The 22420-nt window shown below is 37.6% G+C and overlaps 1 protein-coding gene across 1 annotated transcript; it reads right to left on the reverse strand.

Annotated features, from left to right (window-relative positions):
* Positions 1-1987: 1987 nt before the first annotated feature.
* LOC134756104 (gustatory and odorant receptor 24) lies at positions 1988-7242 on the reverse strand. The gene is made up of 5 exons (XM_063692922.1): positions 6499-7242; positions 6162-6419; positions 5765-6043; positions 5406-5567; positions 1988-2239 (listed from the first exon to the last, which is right to left on the reverse strand). Exons 1-5 carry the CDS (start codon positions 7135-7137, stop codon positions 2045-2047), a joined length of 1533 nt encoding a protein of 510 aa, XP_063548992.1. The 5' UTR covers positions 7138-7242; the 3' UTR covers positions 1988-2044.
* Positions 7243-22420: the final 15178 nt, after the last annotated feature.

Here is a 22420-nt window from a genome sequence, read left to right on the forward strand (position 1 = left end):
GTCCGACCCGCACTTGACCGGTTTTTAGTATTAAACTATAGTCTGGCAAACACAATCTGTCAGTAAGTAAGAACAAAGAAAACTATAGGTACAGTCGAAGGCAAAAATATCGATCCAGACAAATGGCTTAAAAATATGTGAACACGATTTTATTGTCTGAGCGTACACATATCTATAGGTACAGTCAAAGGCAAAAATATCGATCCAGACAAATGGCTTAAAAATATGTGAACACGATTTTATTGTCTGAGCGTACACATATTTTTGAGACTTTGGGAATGTATATATATTTATGCCCTTGACTGTACTCATCAATTAAAATGAGACAGTCCTGGGCCAAACTATAAGAAAGCTGTAAATGTCGATAGGTTATTGATCTGAGGTCGATACATCACTATGCCAAAAATATAACCTTTCATACTTAGCAGAAAAGTTCGAAAATATATGCAAAAATCTATATAGACTTGAATGCAAGTAATAATTACATAAACAACATATCGATTTCTATGTTTAGGGTCAGGTCCTATAAATTAATTTCTTCAAAATTAAACAAAACTCACCGATTAAAGGTTATCGGTTCGTGCGTATTTTCTTTTCTTCCTGTATGCGATTTACAGCCCTCGATCACACAATACATTATCACAAACGGAACTTCAAACCATTACAAATAAAAACTCGGCACGTTTTCCAACAATCTTTCAGGAATAGCAACAATATAATTAAAATAAACCAAGATGACCGCTGAAACATCCCGAAATATTTCAACTAAAATAATACGACTATGTCAAGTTGTTACAGTTGACACCTACCTGTGAAATAACGAACATATATTTTATTTGGCTGGATTATATTATAGAACCACATAGGACCATTTGACATTTCCCTCAGTTCATCTTATGACAATACTGAAAAAAACGAAAGAACTTGCGGATTGTTGTCTCACTCACTCATAGACAAAAAGTAATAACGTGTTGTGAATACGATATCTTTTACCAAGCTTTTATTTTTGCCCGGCTTCTTTGCTTTAGTCATTATTCTGAGATGTTACATGTCCGTCTTTGGGTCATAAACTTACACATGTATACCAAATTTCAACTTAATTGGTCCAGTAGTTTCGGAGAAAATAGGCTGTGACAGACGGACAGACAGACAGACAGACGCACGAGTGATCCTATAAGGGTTCCGTTTTTTTCTTTTGAGGTACGGAACCCTAAAAATACCCAAATCGAACCACGGGTGTCGGAGTAATCGGTGAACATAATATACATTAAAAAAAAAATTATCATCAAAAAATCATCATCAGATCCACTTCAAATTGATAGTTTTTGAGAGAAAATGCTCGAGTTGCTTATGAAAACACCCAAATCACCATACACCTGCCATACACGTTCCTATAAAGCTCGCTCCAGACTACGCGGCGCGAAGCCGCGAACGCGAGTGTGGAGTCGATTTCGCTGATTAGCGAACTAGACTCCACACTCGCGTTCGCGGCTTCCCATCATCCCATCATCAGATCAGAACCAAATTAATATGGGAGCACTTTGAAGGTAACTTCTTTCAAACAAAAAAGAATTACTCAAATCGGACCATGGTTGTCGGAGTAATCGGTAAACGTACATAAAAATTTTTTGCCACAACCGAATAGATTCTATGACATTGAAATCCGTTAAAAAAGATGAAATGATTGAACGTTGCTTCATCCTCATTTTTCATTTTGCTATAACAAGCACCTTTCTGCATCCTTCTTTTAACTATCCTTATTGTTTTGCTAAGAGTGACAGGGAAATACCTAACATATACATTTATTTTTTCTTCTCAATAGAAAGTGTTCGGCGTCCTAATAGATGTGATAACTCTTGCTCTTTAAAAACTGTAAAAGGGTTGATGTAATAACCGCTTAGTACCCTATCGTTAGGTGATACGCCATGGAAGGGTAACATATTTCCTTTTGTTAATAATTGCACTGTGTAAGAATAATTATTTATTTTTTATTTATTGTAATAAGTACATCATTGGTCCTAGTCTTACGAAGATTAATCTATATTTAATGTTTCTTTTTCTTCCTTGCTAGCGTGGTGAGCAGGGTGGTGATGGTGGTCAAAGTGGTGGGAGCCTCGGTGACCGAGGCGGTAGCATTCACGAAATCATCGTCATCCGCCTCCTGGACACGCGAATCATCGGGTATACTGATTTGGAACTGCAGGAGCACAACTAGGTAAGTCACCATCGTAGCTAGTAGCTGTGAACAATTTTGGTAAGATTAATTTAATTCAAGTCTTTGTTATTATTCTATGCTTTTCTACGGTAATAGCTTATTACTAAAAATCCCTATGTGGAATTATAGTCTGGCAATCCGAATTTGTCAGTAAATAAAGAAAAAAAGTATAGTATTTTTCCTTGTGCCTTTGCCCCATCATGCCCCCCCCCCACCCCCCTTTGATTTTAACGCCATCTAGCGGCCGGTGATAAAATTAAAACTAAACATTGACATACGATACTTTCTACCCCTTTTCCTCCTGTATTCGTTAGCTGTGGCCGGGATTGTGCGGTGTGAAATCGATGTGAAACTGAGGTTTAAACAATGAGGGCTAACGCGTATGAATTCGCCGCTAGGGGCGCTAGTGTAGATGGTGGTCTTTTCCATAGTTCGAAATGTCAAATGTCACTTGTCACTTCAATGACTGACAGCTGTTCTTTAGTCTTTTGGATCACCATCAACAGAGGCGCCAACTGGTGAGCAAAAAAACGATAGCCCTCATTATACTACTCTTTGGGTTTAAAATAAAGCTGATGTTTAAAATAAAGAAAATTATTGCATAGATTCGCCATCCAAAAGGTTCGCGTAATCGGTACTAATACTAATGTTGGTTGCGCCACCACCACTTGCGCCTACGCCGGTTTGCCTGATGCGATTTTATTGTGAAAAAACTGAAAACTAATTTGATCATCTTTGCAAATTGTACAATAAAATTGTCTTAGTTTAAAAAACTCTTTTACAATGTTGTTGGCAAATCGGTTACTGGCTGGTAATGCTTATCTTTGTCATTGGCTTTATTGTCAAGCTTGATTGTGCGCTAACATAAAAGTAAATAGTCTATATAAATCTAAGAAAGGTTGTGTTGACCATTATGTAGAGATTCATGTTATGTAGGCAATTTAAGTGTAAGACTAAATCCTTTTAATTCGACAACAAATTAGTTCATTTGGTGTATTTGAACTTTTACGTGGTGGTTCCATGGTGAGTGTTTATTTGATGGACTTAGACTTTTAGTGCGTATTTTAAGTGAACAATACCTAGGTATCTAATATTCAGGATCACGCGAGGGTTGTTGCTGTATGTAGGTGTCTACAGCAATATAACGAAGGAAAATACAGCATTAGAAGGTTTTTTAACGTGAATGTCCGCACGCTAAATTCGATTTAAAGACCAAGACATAAAGTTGAAAATCCAACGACGCTTGATAAAAAGCGCTACCGCCATCGTGTGAATTAGGCCCCATTCACACGAGAGCTTAAAAAGCGTTGCGTGTTTGACGCATCCATAAGTAAAAGCGAGAAAGCGATATCTCTTTCAAGGGTGTGAAAAGTGGGGTGGAAATTTGTATGGGGAATCAATAACCGCTGAAACTATTTGAATAATATTTGGGATGGTCTACATGTTTGATTTAGTTGATAATGATACCAAACATGACTTCAAACCTAAATTTAAACAGTATTAACCTCAGGAATTCAACTTCGGCGAAGAAGCTGAATTCCCCTCACACTAACTTTCACACCTTCAAGGAATGATTTTTGAGATAAAGACTATATTATGTCCTGGCTCGGGACTTAAAACACCTATTTACCAAATTTCAACTAAATCGGTTCAGCGGTTTAAGCGTGAAGAGGAGTTAAAAAAAAGTTATTTGTTTAAATTTTATATGTTTTTACTTTGGAAAGGTGTCAATGTTGATACCAGGAATGAATTTAGCACCCCCGATTTATACGAAAACGTTATCAAACCCGGCAGCTTTACTGATGTAGATAATCAAGATAAAAATGAGAGCCCTAAAGAAACCTTCTAGAGCGGATATCTCAAAAATTATACAAGATATCGAAAAACTTGACTGAAAAAAAACTTGTAACAAATTAAATGTCTTTTCATTTTGTATTAGTGGCCAAGTCGCTCAGACGCATAGTTTCCGAGATATAATCCATCCTCTCCCCCCCCAGCACCAGGGTTACGGCCGGGGACTTTTGATATGTTCATCTCCTAACTAGTCCAAACAAAGCTACGAAGTTAAAAATTGTGTTCCTTGCATTTCCCTCTATACCTTCTTATTGCTTGGCCTATACACGATACTCAACACTATAATAGCAAACGGTGTTCTGTTTAACGAATAGTTGCAGTATATAACGTGTTGTAAATTGTGCAAGACGAATTGCAATTTCAGTCAACAGCGTCGCGTTTGCACTAGTTTGCAGTTAGCACAATACCTGTGCATTTGGTTTGGAAATACGCGCGAGCATAGTAATATCAATAGCGTCGTTATTTAGGTATGCTATATTGTTATAGCGTAGGTATAAATATATACTACATGTGTAGGTATCTAGGTATGTTTCTATCAGTAAGTAATAAGTAGTTGGGTATATACCCCAAAATATCTAACGAAACAAGCAATATTTGTAAAACCCATAGAATTTTTCGTTCGAGTAACAAACATAATTTTTCAAGACAAAAGGTACTTAAATTTATGTTTTCAATGAGATTTATACAAATATACAATCAGAAGTGGTTCGTATCGACAACCGACCGATCCGAATATCACCGACTTGATGAGCATCCCAATTGCATCAAAGCTGAAGAATCCTTTCATGTTCATCTGTCCGCAGGAACGTTTATCAGCGCAATTTATCTTCCTACGTCTCTATTATTTATTAGCTCTACCTACTGTGCTCCTATTATGTACAGATACGAGTAAGGAAAGCTTAGCCGCGCGATACGTACAGTGTTATTATCACCCTGTCAAGTAGACAAGTTTGACCATCTTGTCTGGGTATTGGTGTTATCCGCCTAGCATTGCCGGTTTACAATATTTATCTTGGTTAGGTACTTTTTTTATGGTTCCGTTTTTGGAGGGGTGTCTAAACTGTAACTATAATAAGCCTCAGTATTATTTTTGTTTCTATTGTATAATATGTAAAAGCGTAAGTCGGTTAAAAATTAAAACATGATATGGTGGTAGCGACGGAATTCTTGTGGAACTCTTAACAGACTATGGTAGGTAATATTCAATTTTGGTGGAAACAGCTCTACGTACCGCCTCTGGTACCTTACGAAGTTGGTTTGATTTGAATATTCCATTGTGTCTTAGCTGTGTCAAAACTTATCTTGATCGATTGTATTTTTGAAATTCTCAACTCACCGACTTGAATAGCGTCCTGTTGACGTCGAAAAATCCTCCCAAGCTGATCTGGGAGGGGTTCATTTCAGTGGCTCGCAGGAACATGTTCACCTCGGTCAGTGCGTCCGCGTTCATCCATGACAGCTCAATCATTAGAAGCTTCTTTTGGAAGTTTAGGCGTACCTATTCAAATTTATTATACAAATGCATAAGTAACATTACGCAATAGACAGACGATGCACATTTATGAGAAAACTTGTTTATTTAACTTATACTAACAGTATAAAACTTAACATAGATGGAAAATTTGTTGATAGACCAAATATATTAATTTAGAATTCATCAATAATGATTGAAAATATAGCAACTGCTGAACTTACGTTATGAGAAGCATAGTGCGCCTCGTCACAAATAAAGAATAGTAGCATAATACTGCAAAAAGCAGTTAAAGCTAAACCGATGTCTTTGACTCCGAAACCCTCGGAGATTTTGCTGAGCAGACCGTAGATCGAAAGTGTGATAATAAGGAACAAGTAGAGGCTCATGAAAGTGAAGGTGTAGCAATTCGCGATCCCGGTGTCCCGAGCCAGTTTACTGAGGCGCAACCAGAGCGCGCGGTATTCCGCGACCTTTCCGGCTGGCCCAATGTTACGAAGAGCCTATAACACAAAACATTCCAGTGATTACAACTATGAAATGTGCGCTGGATAAATACTTTCATGTGAAAAGAAGGAGCGATATATATAATAGTTAGCGCTTTTCCGTACAAGAATCTACCTGTTGGAAGTCTTCTGCCAAGATGTGCGCACAAATGCTGAGTGTTTCACAAAGAAGGTACCAGTAGCCGCCCAACATGTAAGTCAATATTTCCAGAAATACGTATGGAATGATTTGTAATAATTTGAAGTGGACCATGGTGACATGTGTGATGATCACTGATGTCGTTGAAAGTGCTGGGATGACTATAGACATGGCAAGAGCTTTTTTATATAGCCCTACAGGAAGGACTCGGTTTGATAGTTTTTTGTAAGCAATCTGTAAAAATACGAAGAATAAAGTAAAAAGACAATTATGACAGTCATTTTATCCTAAATATGTAAAAAATAATATTTACCTCATATTCAACCCATCCGTTGAGAACTTCGGCAATCTTTCTCGTTTCGTACCACAATAAAGGGACTGCAATCATCGGAAACAAGTACACTGTAAATAGGTACTCAATCACAGCCTCCTCAAATTTACCTTCTTGAGCACCGGTTCTCACTATTTGGACTTTATTTAGGGAAAGATACAAAAGGTATCCGATAAGAGAACAGTAGAGAACGACAGAGTAAAGCATTGAGGGTGAGGCAGGTTGAAATTGGGTTACTCCCGGAACTGGCCTGTTCAATGGAAGAACGCCCATGATCCTCAGGAGAGTAAACACCGGCTTTATGTTTTCATAAATGATGTCTCTGGTGATGTCGGGATTGATCAAGTTATCTTGTATAGGGGCTATGGCATTATTAGGCGTCGGTAATCTCGGAGTACGATTGGGTGTAACGTCGAGGAATATGATTTTGTGCTTCGATTTTTCGTCCATTTGCGCCGCGATGCCATTGGGTATGGGTGGTTGATTTGGAAATAAGCTATTATTAGAGTAGAATGCCATTTCAGCTTTTTCCCGGGGTACTAGCCGGGTTGGCGTCTGAACTGCGAGTGGGGAGCCCGGAGAGGAGCGACTAATGGCGACACGCCGGCGGCTCCTAGTCATATTTCAAAACTTGACAAGTTGATTGCAGCCACGTAAGCGTTTCGTCGCCCTTGCGTTAAACTTTCAGTGCGTTCTTCACCTCGAACAGGACCTTGAGTCATTAGAACGCCCCCGCCATATCTCGTGGTTAATAAATGCATAATTTATATTGTTATTTGCATACAAAGTGATTCAATTACCTAAATTAATTTTACTGAGTTTTGAATGACTTACACCCGATTTCACCATATTTACGGTGGATAAATGGTGGCTGAATAAATATTTTAAACATTTTTTTCTTGCGTTGATCAAATTGACAATAAGGGCCACTAGCACATCACCATCCCACTAACTCACAAATTGTACTGGTAACCATAAACCTCCATGTACCGGTTAACCCCGGGTTAGTGAGTGCCGCAAGTGGCCCTTAGTTGCCTACTCAGATAATAAACAACTATTTAGCTAGAGTTCACAATCAGCAGCCGAAAAACCTAACAATTAGTCAGTGTATACGATACAATACGTACAATATAAATATTCTTTATTGCTCACCAATATGAAAAGGAACATGACATACAAATTAAGCACATAACTTAGACCAAATAATGTGTACCAGACGATATCCACGCAGAATATGATATTACTTTTAATATTTGCGTAAAAGATAATTTAAAAAGGACATTGCAACATTTGTCATAATTGCTTATAAATTTCGTTTATTCCAAATTTCTAAGCACGTTTACCTTGGTTAGAAATTCGTACGAACTTTGCCTCCGCACATTATGTAGATTTATTATAATTTCGCAGTTATACACATACTTCTGCCTGAAATATCTTTCAAGATCGCGGAGGAATGAAGCGATTCGAGATTTGGAACACTTTATGACTTACATATTAGGGATTAAAAGATTGGGTACCCGGCTTGTGCGTTGTTTGTTTACAGATTCGTTGTTGTATATTTTCCGCCATAATATTTAAGTTGGGTTTTATTCAAAAGAAGAAGTGCCGTCTTGCACCGTTCACTCGGTGGAAATTCGTTATATGAATTCTGATTTCTGTCCTTTTTGTAAGTAGTATATCATCCCCCAGCTTGGCGTTTTCACTTAACTGCGTACCATTAACGGCCGGTTAGCAATCGTCACATAACTCACGGTCATTTTATTACGAAAGTGACAGTCAGACAACAATACAAATGCAATCTAAGTCGCGGTTTAACCCTTTATCAGGCTGACAGATCAAAAATGACAATCGAATGTCAGTCTTACTCATTGAAAATAAAACACAAGTTTATAGTGCCGTATGTGAGGAATATATCTCCCTCAGCCTGGTAAAGCGTTAAAGCACAAGATAAAATGGAAATGCGCAGCAAATTAAATAGCTGTTCTAAAATGTCCCTCTCTAATTCTCATCAACTTACAGGATATCCAATCGCTGCGTGAAAACTATGTTCTTCTAAAAACTGTGGTCCATACTTAAAAAGTTAAAAACAGGTAGGTAATAATGACATATAAGCATCACGAAATATTGTGCTCTGCTTATTTTCACATGGGACTGTAAAATTTCCAAAATAAAAAGTACTGTTAAAGTCTTCACAAAGCTTTCTATGAGAATTCATTCTTCGCACTTTTTAAATTTTAATTCAAATGTCATCTTCGACATCCGTAACTCGAGCTAACGCTACTAGCTAGCGTAACTAGAACCTACACTAATTGTAGAACTTTCCTATGGGTTGGTCGTTAGTGGAAAGCGAAACTATAATTCTACAATATCGTAAATGTTATAGTGAATCTGGGTCTCGATTATATTCATAATTATTTTTAGCGCGCGGAACTTCCGGTCAATATCATAGTTCATAATTGGAGCGTTTCAGGCTGAAACAACCTCGTAGTTTGGAAGCCTCTCTTAATGAAAGCGGTATTACGTCGCTAATTCAAACCCAACAGGCAGCGCGGCGGCCCGCGCAATTAAACGGAGCTGCATGCTGCATCGCGGTAGCTTAATCGACAGGTAAATAAGTCGGTTGCACGTACTCTACGCATATAGGAACAGTAAGCCAGCGGCAATGAGCTGTGGTGGCTGGCTACACCGTAGAGGTTTGTAAACGGTCAGCAACGCGCATGTGACACTTTTGGAAATACAAATGTCTCGGTTACGGTAACCGCTTCATAGCCGGGCGGACCGGACTTTTGTTTTTCACAGAGCTCTCCTACTATCACATCATCAGAATATCTCTGCTGCATTCACTGAATAACCCTTTATTGAATTAAACCCCTCCCCCCCCCCGGTTTTGAAAAACGGGGCTCAAAATCTTGTATTTCCACATTTTTAATTCAATCTCGTCGAAAGTTAAATATATGTCTATGAATTTGGTGAACTGCGAGTTCTCAGTTCGGGGCGAACTACTAGTATAGGAGGCAAACGAGCAGACGAATCGCCTGATGGTAAGCCAATACCGCCGCCCATGGACACCCGCAACACCAGGGGGTTATAATTGCGTTACCGTCATTTAAGATTGGAGTCAACAGTTTGATTCTGTAGGAGGTCGCAGTTCTAACCTAACCTATTTTTCTGGCAGCAATACATTCCCGTGGGGGTCGGAACTAGATTTTTCAGCTGTCAATCTGTCATCCCTGATATTGATATCATATATACTATCTTTTGCCCGCGACTTCGTCTGCGTGGACTTAGTAACAGCAGCTAGAGTAAGAATAATAAGTTACCATCTAATTTAACGAAATTGTCAATGAATAAATTCAAGTCAATTGTAAAACGACAGCTTTTACAAAAAGCTTATTATACGGTTAAGGAATTCGTAGAAGATAAGGATGCATTTATGTTAAAATAGAATAATTATGTATATATAGTTATAAGTTGACATGTAAAAGAGCTAGCTTAAGCCTATTTACAGAATAAACATTTTGAATTTGAATAACGCCTGGATAAAGTCTAATGGCAATTATTCAATTTGAGCATATGCTTAATTACTTACACAAATTGTCAGGCAATTCATTAATTATCTCAATTCCACTCCGCTTCTGACCCTTTCAAGGGATGATTTTCGGGATAAAAAACTATCCTATGTCCTTCTTCGGCACTCAAACTATCTCTATGCCAAATTTCAACTAAATCGGTTCAGCGGTTTATGCGCGAAGAGGTAACACACAGACCGATAGACAGACTTTCGCATTTATAATATTAGTATGGATTACTTCATACTTTATGTGATTTCAATATTATGCATTACAATATTTCTTACTAACAATAAGTATGATTCTGAATAAGATTTCCACAAATTTTATGCGATTTGTTTTAATGTCCGTTTTTTCCGTACCATTACGCAAAAAACGGCAAAAAATCACGTTAGTTGTATTGGATACCTCCTACTTAAATATTTATTTTATTGTTTTTCGTATTTGTTGTTATAGCGGCAACATAAATACATCATCTGTGAAAATTTCAACTGTCTAGCAATCACGATTCATGAGATACAGCCTGGTGACAGACAGACGGACAGACGGACGGACAGACGGACGGACAGCTGAGTCTTAGTAATAGGGTCCTGTTTTTACCCTATGGGTACGGAACCCTAAAATATATGACATGTAATAATTATGAGAGTATTATGCGTAGAAAAAAAAGCTACAATTTTATGCGAAATGTGCTATGACAATCGGAAATATGACAATAGTTGGTATGCGACCAGAGGGAATCCCTAAAACTATCCTCATGCCTCAAACTATCTCCATTCTAAATTTCATTTAAATTGGTTCAGCAGTTTAAGCGTGTGAAGAGGTAGCCGACAGACATACTTTCGCTATAATAATAATATATAATTATATTTTTTAAATACATAATTTAAAGTAGGGATTTATTACATTTATCTATGCGATACAAGCCTTCTGTTTCAAGCCACTTTGTAACAGATGACATCCAAGAAACAGGCTTGCTTCAAGTTAAATTAGCTTTCGGGGTAAACTGTTGCTTTTTCATTAAAGAACTTAGCTACGAGCAGACCAATAGCAACCAACAAAAATATTGATTCGGCATGCGGCCATGTCATGCGTTGATGAACAACACTACCTATAATAGTATTTTTCTCAAAAATGGACGGCAAAGTCGACGTTGTCGGTTAAAAAGTAGGTCGCGAAGGGCGTAGTTTATGGTCCGTCAAAAAATTAAAAAGTTAAAAACATTGCAGTCTCGATTTCGGGACTGCAATGTTGCATACAAATTCCATTATCTGTCGAGTTCCAAACTTTTTAAAAGTTGAAGTGGCCATATCAAATGAAGGCATAGGTCCATTAAACTGCCAAACAGATGATCATTACTTATTATTATAATGTTGGTACCGCGACTATTTAGGTGTCTCAAATAGGTTGGCGTATTTTCAGCAGAAAAATACACTTCTATTTTTAATTAAAAAAAATAAAAAGGCGGCAAAGCAAATCTTTTTACTTTTTTCTGTGAAAATATATAAATAAGAGCGTTGCTTCTGTAAAATATTTATATTATATTTGTTATTATTGCGCCATTTTTGAGAAAAGCACTATATATGACTCGGCTGGAAGGCTACTTGCTGGCTTCGGATTCAATTAAACGGACTCCCAAGGTCGTCCGTTTAAAACGAATCCTCAGCCAGCAAGTAGCTACTTCCGAGCCTCGACAATTATGTACTATTGTGCAACAGGTACGTAATAAGCGTCCTTAAAATTCAAGGGCCGAAGTTACAAAACGAAACGAAGTTGAGTTTTGTAAAGACATGCCCGAGACTTGTAAGACCTAATTATGTACCGTTGCACACAATATTTTTTCTAGGACAGCAGCAAACACCTAAAATTAAAAATAAAATCAAAGTAAATAATTGTTTAATGTAAGATTAGATAGTTTATTATTCGAGCATATTACAATGCCTACTACGCTGACGCTTATGAACGTTAAATAAAGTTTGTAGATCAGAATAAAAAATAAAAAAACAACAGTTGCATAATATTGTATGAATATTTCTAACAGCTGGGGAGCCGACGATACCAAATGTGTAGTTACTCGAGCGTCGTAGAGACCTATTGGAATCGAAAGATTAGATGATGAGAGGAAAAAAGGTTATATAAAGATTTTTTTAATACAGTTGCTCAAAAAGTGCTACTTTACATAGCTGTTTAGCGTGCGGAAAGTTGGTTTTCGCGAACTAATGCTTTTCGCTTTTCCAATTTTTTTTTAATTTACTTACTTAATTTAATTTATTAATTTATTTATTTTTTAATTTATTTACTTGTTCCAATTCATGACTAACATTGATGAGTGTTAATATTAGTTTCCTTTAAACGTCGTAATCAACATAAAAACCTACTGTTAATGTAAGAATACGAAAAATATACATATTCAATATTTTATTACTTACCTCCTCATCATTATAACACGTATATTTTTTAATATTGAAGATTGAAAAACCGTTCTAATAAGTTGTCTGAATGGAACGGAATAGCTATGGAAGGTAGAGGTAGGAATAGCTGCCGAAACGCCTGTCAAAGAAGAGGCGTTTTTTCTTACTGCAAGCTAAGTTTCCAAAGGCAAGATTCGATATTGTTTTTATTCCATACTTGTTTGTTGTTTTTCTTATTTTTTTTGCAACTGTATTAAAAACCGGCCAAGTGCGAGTCGGACTCGCGTTCCAAGGGTTCCGTACCTTACACAATTTAAACAATGTTTTTTTTTTTATGTGAAACATGAAAAACCCGTAATGGGTCGTATCAAAAACTAAGTAATTAAGTCCGACTCACACATGACTGCACATTTCTCTTAGATAGGTTTTCCTGTCATCTATAGGTAAATAACTATTTTGTTTGTGTATTTTTTTCAAAATTTTAGACCCAGTAGTTTCGGAGATAAAGGGGGGAGAATGGTATTTTTTGTCTATTTTCTTAAATAACTTTGAAACTTTTTATCCTAGAATTATAAAGAAAATATATTTGAGATTCTCACAATGAGCTCTTTCATTTGATATGTAACACAGTATAGTTTGAAAAACTTTATTTTTTATATTTCTAACTTACAAAAGTGGCCCCCATGTTTAAAATTTATTTGTTTACGTTACTTGTCCGTCTTTGGGTCACAAACTTACATATGTATACCAAATTTGAATTTAATTGTTCCAGTAGTTTTGGAGAAAATAGGCTGTGACAGACGGACAGACAGACAGACGCACAGATGCACGAGTGAGTTTGAGGTACGGAACCCTAAAAACGTCGTTCGATACACGTGCGGAAATGTCATTACTGCACGAGTACCGAGATATCTTGCCACTCACCTACGGCTCGTGGCAAGACTCGGGAGAGGACGATGCTTTCCGCACTAGCATCAAAATGTACTATTTTTCCAGCAAGCAGGAAAGCGTCCACAAATTTTATTTTTAATTACGGAGGGTTAGTGGTTAAAAAAATCGTTAAGTATATTGTGGATTTGGTCGTTTTGGTCCAAGTTAATGCTATAATTTAAACTTAAACTTAATATGACACTTATTTGTTCGCATTTCCTTAATCTGACGACCACAAGTTTGACGCCCGATTTTGACATTGTAACCGTCAGGAAGGAAATGAGGAATTAAGGAAATGCGTACAAATATATAATCATCAGATTTACTAATAGCACAATTATAGCATTAATTTGGACTAAAATGACCAAATCCTCAATCTGTTTAGCGATTTTTTGAATCCCCCACCAACCAACTGCTCAACATAGACGACTAAAAGTGGTAAAGGTAGACTCTATGGGGTAGCAAGATATCACATATCTTAATCTGACGCGCTCGAGTAATACACAAATCCCCTCTTGGGCTCCCCGACCATAAGAACACTGCGCCGGGGCCCTGCGAGCCGCACTTCTTATGAAGTTGATTTCAATCTCGCTGGCAGTCATTTAATTCAGCTAACTTAGCGGTTTCACTCACGTATTTTTAGTCACTCGCGCGGCATGTTCATCAAAGTACGTTCATTCAAAGTGTAGTCATTTAATCTACAAATAAGAGTGCTGGAGTAGAAAAAGTTATCTTACTTCAGAAAACATAACCTTACTAGCCTTATCCTATACGAGTAATCCTAAATCTTAGTAGAATAGTTCCTATGGTTATAAAGCTTTTAAATTTTGACAGAGTTGTATTTATTGGCATAGTAGTATTTTTTGTACGAAATTGTTCATGGCCTTTGTAAATTGTAAGTAATAAAAACGTTACGCTAAACTTTTACGCCTTAATATAATTTATGAGATAGATAGTCGAGCGTTTGAGATTACAAATTGACGCGTCGGCAATCTCGAGATGCGAGTCATCGTAATCGCATCCGACCCGGGCGTCTCGAGTGGATGCCGATGCCGTCACATACATCCACTCACACTTAACGTTTGTTGATTACTGCTAATATACTAGGTATATATGTACTTATTTTGATCTTAACTTAGTGGTACTGTAAGACTTTAAAACACTGACCCACTGTATTCCAATTCCAGTAGGATTGGAACATCTTATACATTTTACAGATCGATTTACCAAATTATTATAATTTACTCTGCTATTAAACCAATTGTAACTAGGTACTGGGAGATTACTCTCCCAGTAATACTAAAGTAAATATTTTTGTGGTAACTTCACAAACCCAGTAGTTACTACAAAAAAATTTTCTTGCCTCAGTTGTTAACAGTAGTACCAGATGAGATAAAAACTCTTAGCTGATAATTAATTGGTGGTACAGCAACTGGGAAAAACCCGAATTATCTTGAAAAGCTATGTTGACCCCTAAAAAAAGTTTCTCGGGAGTGCGATAGTGGAGCGGAATTAATAGACACGTTGGCTAGAGCTAGATTAAGCGTGTCCGTTACCAGAAGGGATAGGAGCTAACTAATAAACTCTACTTACAGAGGCCTCCAATTCAGGGAACGGGGCAAATTGGGTACTTGCTCTAAAAATGCTCATTGGACCGAAAGTCTCGATTATATAGTGCATTCGACTAGGGAACAAATCTAATTATTTTATGAAATATTTTTTTATTTGTTTTAAGGTAGAAACGGGACCCTATTACTAAGACTCCACTGTCCGTCTGTCTGTCTGTCATCAGGCTGTATCTTATGAACCGTGATAGCTAGACAGTTAAAATTTTCACAGATGATGTATTTCTGTTGCCGCTATAACAACAAATACTAAAAACAGTAGATAATGGTACGGAACCCTTAGTGCGCAAGTCCGTGCGATCACTTGGGCGGTTTTTTTAAGCTACTACTACTACTTTAAATAAATTATAAACTGCCTACTTACTTAACTTGCTGCTGCTGTTGTTGTTATTGACTTGGTCACTTTTTATTTATTGTATGATATCTATTTCAATTTATAATATAGTGCATTATTTATTACTTCTGATAATAGGAAGCCGATATTCAGCTTGACAAATTTGATAACTTTATCGATTCTCATGTCGATCGTGTTCTAGCGATTTCTTTGTAGGTTTGTAATAACTCAAGTTAATTCTTTTTCTGAACGAAAATAAGCCAACCGTCTGAGTTTTATCGATTCGAGACTCGAGACCGATTAGGTAAGGGAAATTAGCTAAAATTACGGCATAATTAATGGAAGACTTTTTTTAATTGGGATATGTACGTTATGGACCGAAGTTATTTTTCATCAACCCTCCCCATCCCTCCCCCCTCTTTGTCACCTCCCCACACCCCCGCAAAGGGACCGAAACTCGGTTTTTCTAAATTTTTAAGGAAACCGTTCAAGATACAAAAAAAGTGTGTAGGACCGAAGTGATCCTTAATAAATTTGCTATTAATCTCTTATACACACTACAGTGCTAACACTTATAGTTTTTGTGCAATCTGTCACCAAAGATGCAAATTTTTTAGCATTTAACGTTTTTTTCTTTTTTAAGATAACTTTTTTTTTAAAGTACTCACGATATCGCCCAATTTTGTTTTATTTAAGTAAATAGTTAATATGTTCTTTAAAACGAAGTATTATTTATTATTAAACTTCTTCATTTGACGATTTTATGCCATTTTGAAAATACATCCTCGTCAAACATATTCAAAGTCAGTGAATATCCTTATTAACCACTTGTCTGTATAAAACGGACCCTAACCGAAATTCATACCTAAAGCACAACCCGAGGGTGAACCCACGATTTTTTTCGACCACCACATACATATCAAAAGTAATGAGCGAAAGAGATATAGATAGTTGGATTTTGCTGTTAGGACACTCTTTACGAATGGGAAACGTAAACATTTCAAAAGTTCCCTACGTGCGTCTAATGTATATGGTTCCGTGTTTACTTTTTAGGTTTCAGTACCCAAAGTGTAAAAACGGGACTATATTACTAAGACTCTACTGTCCGTCTGTCTGTCACCAGGCTGTATCTCATAAACCGTGATGACAACACGTGCGCTTGTTTTTTAAGAAATTCAGCACCTGAATAGATATTCAGGTCAATTTGGTATAAATTCAGATATTCTTTGTCAAATAAACTGGTCGGAATGTCTATCCTACCTATTCATAAACTTTGCCTTAAACTGAAACTTAAAAGTCCAGACTCAAGGTTTGTCAGAGAGCAATGGAACGCAGCATGCTGGATGTTCGTAGAACCGACCAACCGAGCATATTACATATAAACACCACACTGCGATCCAAAACCGGTATTGTGGATGTGGGCATGAAGGTCGCAAAGCTATAAGTGGGCTAAATGGGGCTGGGCAGGGCACGTTGGCCGAATTAACGAACTAGCCACATACTGGATCCCACAGGATGGACCTCGGAGCAGAGGAAGACCAAAATAGAGATGGCAGGACACATATTTAGAAATGAAGTGGGAGTGTGCATTGGACAATTTGGATAGGACTAAATAGCGGTGAGAGGGAAGGCCTTTGCCGAGCAGTGGAACACTCTTATATATGTATAGGCTAGTAAAAAAACACACAAAATAGGTGACATAGACAATATCTAAATTAATTCCGTGACCATAAGAGGTTCAAGTGCTGAATATCTGAAAAAAAGGCATAGAGCATGTCGGGCCATGCTCATTGTAGGGCTCCGTAGTTACCCGTCCGTCACAATAGGCTGCCTTGAATGGAGCCTATTAGTAAGTAACAATATAACATAACAGGCAAAAGGGAGTAGGTGCATATCTTCGCAACGCTTTGTACTATGTACATCTTTTTACTAAGAAGGGAAGTTTTAGCGATAAGTCAAAAACTACTTTTCATTGAATGTCTTGTTTCTACAGGTCTCACGATACTTTTCACGATATTTTTTTTTGTTTTGAACCCATGCCATGGTTCAAATGATAGACTTATGTACGAAATATAATTTGATATTTACCAGTCGCTTTTCGGTAAAGGAAAACATCGTGAGGAAACCGGACTGATCCTAACAATGCCTAGTTCCCCCTCTGGGTTGGAAGGTCAGATGGCAGTCGCTTTCGTAAAAACTAGTGCCTACGTCAATTCTTAGGATTACTTGTCAAGCGGACCCCAGGCTCCCAGGAGCCGTGGCAAAATGCGTGAGGAAGAAGGGGGTTCAAATGTTAGGCACGCATTTTTTTTCTTTTTGTGCGATTACTTCCGAAAAAATATCAAAAGTAACTATAGACACACAGACACCATGCATAAAAGAGAATACAGTCCATAGACACACACGTACCTAAGTACCCACTTTTGAAATGTTCACGTTTCCCATTCGTAGAGAGTTACTGTCGCTAAAAGCAAAAATCTACTATTTCTATCTCTTTCGCTCTTATAACTTTTCATGGATGTGGTAGTCAAACATCGTGGGATCACCCTCGGGTTGTGCTGTATAAAATTCGGTCAGGATCCGTTTAATACACAGTTAAGTGGTTAATAGTAACGATGTTCGGTGAGCATAAAAATGTTTGAAGAGGATGTATCTTCAAAATGGCATAGCGTTGTCAAATGAAGGAGTTTAATAATAAATAATACTTCGTTTTAAGGAACATATTAACTTTTTACATTACATAAAACAAAATTGAGCGATATCGTAAGTATTTTTTGAGAACAGTTATCTTTAAAAATAAAAAAAACGTTAAATGCAAAAAAATTTGCATCTTTGGTGACAGATTGCACAAAAACTATAAGAGATAGCACCATAGTGTGTATAGAAGATTAATACCAAATTTATTAAGGATCACTTCGTTCCTACACACTTTTTCTGTATCTTGAACGGTTTTCTTAAAAATTGAGAAAAACCGCGTTTCGGGCCCTTTGCGCAGGTGTGGGGGGGGGGACGCAGAGGGGGGAGGGGTAGGGAGGGTTAATGAAAAATAAGTTCGGTTCATAACGTACATATCCCAATTGAAAAAAGTCTTCCATTAATTATGCCAAGTTTTCCATATATTTCGTTCCAGAAGCAACGTACTAGATGTCTTGTGAAATATTTCGACCTAAAACCGATCTGCTTAAATATGTATAAGGTCTGTGGTTCCCAACCAACAACTCTCATTTGCCATCAAACGTTTTCTTTATTGCTTTTAGAATGTTCTAAATTCTGATCGTTTTCGGGTATCGCTCAATCGGCTCAATATAACGATCCCTACAAAAGTCGTAAATTACGCGTGTCGAAACAAAAGTCTCATTAAGATCATGGCTGACAAAAGTAGGTCAATGCTAACCAACAATGATATAGAATTTTGCTTATCCATTTTGAGTATTTACAAGAGATCGTAGTGTTTATAAATGCCTGATTAATATTCATTCGCATATGTGTGCCGTCCTGCTCGCTCCTTCGGCGGAGACAACCGGCAAGGCGGCACAGGAATAACAATTAGACCAGTGGTTCCTAACCTTTTCAGTACTGTCACCCCTTTGACTAACTAGGGAACTCGATTTTACCCCTCTTCCATAATCATTAATATTCTTTCTTATAGATAGGTCTTTGTAATCTTTGATTTGCACGATCTGGAGGTTGTACACAAGTTTGTGTACCTGGGATCCCAAATAAGCGACGATGGTGAATGCGGCCAAGAGGTGGTTAGAAGAGCACAGATGGCCAAAGGTGCGGTGAAAAGACTCGAGAAAATATGGGAGAACAGAAGCATAAACCGCAAAACAAAGGTCAGACTAATGCGGACCCTTGTTTTCTCGATCTTTTTGTACGCGTCCGAAACCTGGACCATCAAAACCGATACCCGTCGCAGGATAGATGCGTTCGAGATGTGGTGCTGGCGGAGAATGCTCCGGATTTCATGGACTGAACGCCGTATAGATGCGTCTATTCTCGACGAACTTAACATTACAACGAGGCTTTCCACTGTTTGCTCCCAACGTGTACTTGGTTTCTTCGGTCATCTGAGCAGGACAGGGCCAAATAGCCTGGAAAGGCTCATAATTACTGGCCGCATGGCAAGGAAGCGTAGGGATGGACGTATGGCCACGCGTTGGGCGGACAGAATAACATCAGTGACAAACGCCACACTGCAGGCTAGCATGCACTGGGCCCAAGACAGAGCGGCCTGGAGTGCACTGGGGAAGAGTGTCCACACTCGTCACGTCCCTCAGCCATGAGGTTACGACAAAGAAGAGAGAGATCTTTGATTTTGAACCCCGTAAAATACCAGTTATACCCCCGTAAAATGCCAGTATTACCTCCGCGGGGGTAATTACGCCCAGGTTAGGAACCGCTGAATTAGACTCTAGCGACTAATAGGGCTCAAAAACAAAGGAACACTAAGATAATATATCGGAAATTAAGTAAATGCCTAAAGTTTGTAATGCTAATAAAATGCGTATAGACTCTAATTTCCGTTCCTTGTTGACCCTATTAGGGCTGCACACAGTATTTAAAAATAAAAACTAGAAAAAACAAAGCAGGCAGGCCTTCCTCCCGTAAACTAAGTGTAAATAAAATGATATTATTTAGCTTAAACCTTATAGTGTGGAATTTAGTCGGGTTGGCCTTTTTGGACAGGGTTTAAAAAAATACTTTTTTTATAAAATTTATATTTTCTGAAATAATCCCTTGTTTATTTTTAAACAGCGGTCAAGAACATGATACAATCTAGCAGAATAAGGACCTTTGAATTTAAAAGAACAAAGGTAAGTATTCCCGGGATGTATTATTTACACACAGTTTTCAGTTACAAAATGTCAGCTGCGCAGGTACTGACATATTTAGTCTGTGAAAATATCTACAAATCCGTTAAGAACTCTAGTTCAGATTTCTAGAAGCATTCAAAGTGGTTTTGAATAAGTGCAATAGAATCAGTACTTTTTTGGTATTCTAAGGAAAATCAGTTGAAAATTCCCACTACAATTTTTTACAAGCATTTTTCTAAGATTTCGACAGTCTAATATTATCTTCTTCTTCTTCATTTGCCATGCCCTAACAGACGTCGGCGACCACCTTTGCCATCTTTCTCCTGCTCTTAGCCATTCTTGCCAGTATGGCTGAGTTATCCACGTTCGTCCATTTTTTAATGTCGTCCAGCCAGGTGACCCTCCCTCTTCCCCTTCCCCTCTTGCCATCAATTTTTCCTTCCAATATTAGTTGTAGTATATTATATTTGTCATTTCTGTATATGTGTCCAAAATATGATATTTTCCTACTTTTTTTTTTTACTTTTTTTTCTAATATAATAGAGATATACAAAATAGCATCACATAAAAGCTTTCCAAACCTGAATACTGTGATGACGAATGAATGCTTAGCTTTATGAAAGCCGCTCACGTAAATTCGATGTCACAAGCAGAGCATCAAGTTGAGGCTATTGGTTTAATCCATAATTAAAAGCCACATGCGTCATGCATATGTAACATCATATAATCGATTAGGCACTATTGCAATACATACTTCGAACAGCTAGGTTGAACAAGCTCCTTATGTGCCTGGAACTTTATGGTCTCAAAATGACATCAAAAACATATTGTTGAGCGCATTCGCTAGCTCCGTTTCAGTTTAATATAAATTTCTTCTATTCCTATTATTAGTACTATCCAACTTAATATAAATTTCAAGTCCTCTAAGTAAAAAAACGTATAATTTCTCAACCTGATATAACTTTAAAATGTATTGCAGCGATTTTCCGTTCTATATTGGCATGGTTCCGTTATACTAATGCATTAATTTCTTTCTTACTTCATTCCTTACGTATGTTACCTGGATAGTGCTAAGGATAATAAGTTTAGGTTTGAGAAATAGTCTATTTATATTACTTTCTTCATGAAAATAAAAATGGAATATAAAACTGTATTTGTCAAAACAACAATTAAATCGATTCTGCCATAAAAAGTATTTCAGAAATAATCAAATCAGTTCAGATTCAGACGCACTGTTTCTGTCATGTGTGTAGGTGTTCTACAAGTTCTACGCCGTAGCCTGCAGCAGTTTACAACGAAGGAGCGAAAACTTTTCGTAGCGAATTGTGGAATTATAGCTTCAAAGGAATACGATGACGCTTGACACCGTCGCGACATCATACATTTATAAAAAATCGTCGTTTTGTTCAGCCAATGACATTAAAGTGCGTTGTGGCTTTGCAACTTAATTCATTCAGGAGCAAATAGAGATCGTAAGTGCAAGTACTTTGTAATCCCATGGCGTATGTCAGGCAGAACAGCCTCGTAACTCATCCACGGCGACTATCGCTTCATCGAATTGCTTGTTTTACACCGGCCCCGCTTTACGGCCTAAATTCATCTTGTCCACTACAGCGAGACACACTTGTGTTTTATTTATTGGACACCTTAAGCTTTATGGACCATAAACCGGCATTTCCCCGTGTTCATTTGTTGTGACAAGTATCTAATTCCAGCTTTATTTATTGTTGAGCAGGTGCCTCGTGAAGTCATATTTTATATCTCTGACGTGCACGCGATAAGGTTTTTATGAACTTTGATCGTTTCTGGTATAGCTACTGATGTTTGTGCGCGCGTCACCTCGTGGAACTTTAGGCTAGGTGTTCAGTATTCTTTAATCTGTCTAGATGCTTTTCAATTTACTTCATTCAATTCGCACGACACTTGTTCTTCCATCAACGAATAGGCTGTGGCTGTATGAACATCGTCTGTCAGTATACAGGGTGGAATTTCTTAATAGGTCAGTGAGGGCAGCTACCAGATCCCGTGCTGCTACGCGAGAACGGTCTTGAAAGACCTTCCCTCGGTTTCAAATTAATGAAGATTGAATTTTACAGATTTTGGAAAAAAGATACAGGGTGCGAGAAAAAGGTCATTTTTGACAAACTTTTTTTTTGATCCCAAATCGATCCCATTCCTATCCAGTGCCAGTATCCAATTTCGTGCTTCGAATTTGACA

Source organism: Cydia strobilella, chromosome 1 (genome assembly GCF_947568885.1).
Source record: "Cydia strobilella chromosome 1, ilCydStro3.1, whole genome shotgun sequence".
Lineage (NCBI taxonomy): Eukaryota > Metazoa > Arthropoda > Insecta > Lepidoptera > Tortricidae > Cydia > Cydia strobilella.

What these genes read in the sequence shown, in the direction of transcription:
- LOC134756104 (XM_063692922.1), bottom strand. Translation starts at nt 7,137, where the DNA reads ATGACTAGGAGCCGCCGGCGTGTCGCCATTAGTCGCTCCTCTCCGGGC. An exon ending in ACGGATGGGTTGAATATGAG is followed by an intron (nt 6,420 to 6,498) that starts GTAAATATTATT and finishes GTATTTTTACAG; the next exon opens with ATTGCTTACAAAAAACTATC. An exon ending in TGGCAGAAGACTTCCAACAG is followed by an intron (nt 6,044 to 6,161) that starts GTAGATTCTTGT and finishes TTTGTGTTATAG; the next exon opens with GCTCTTCGTAACATTGGGCC.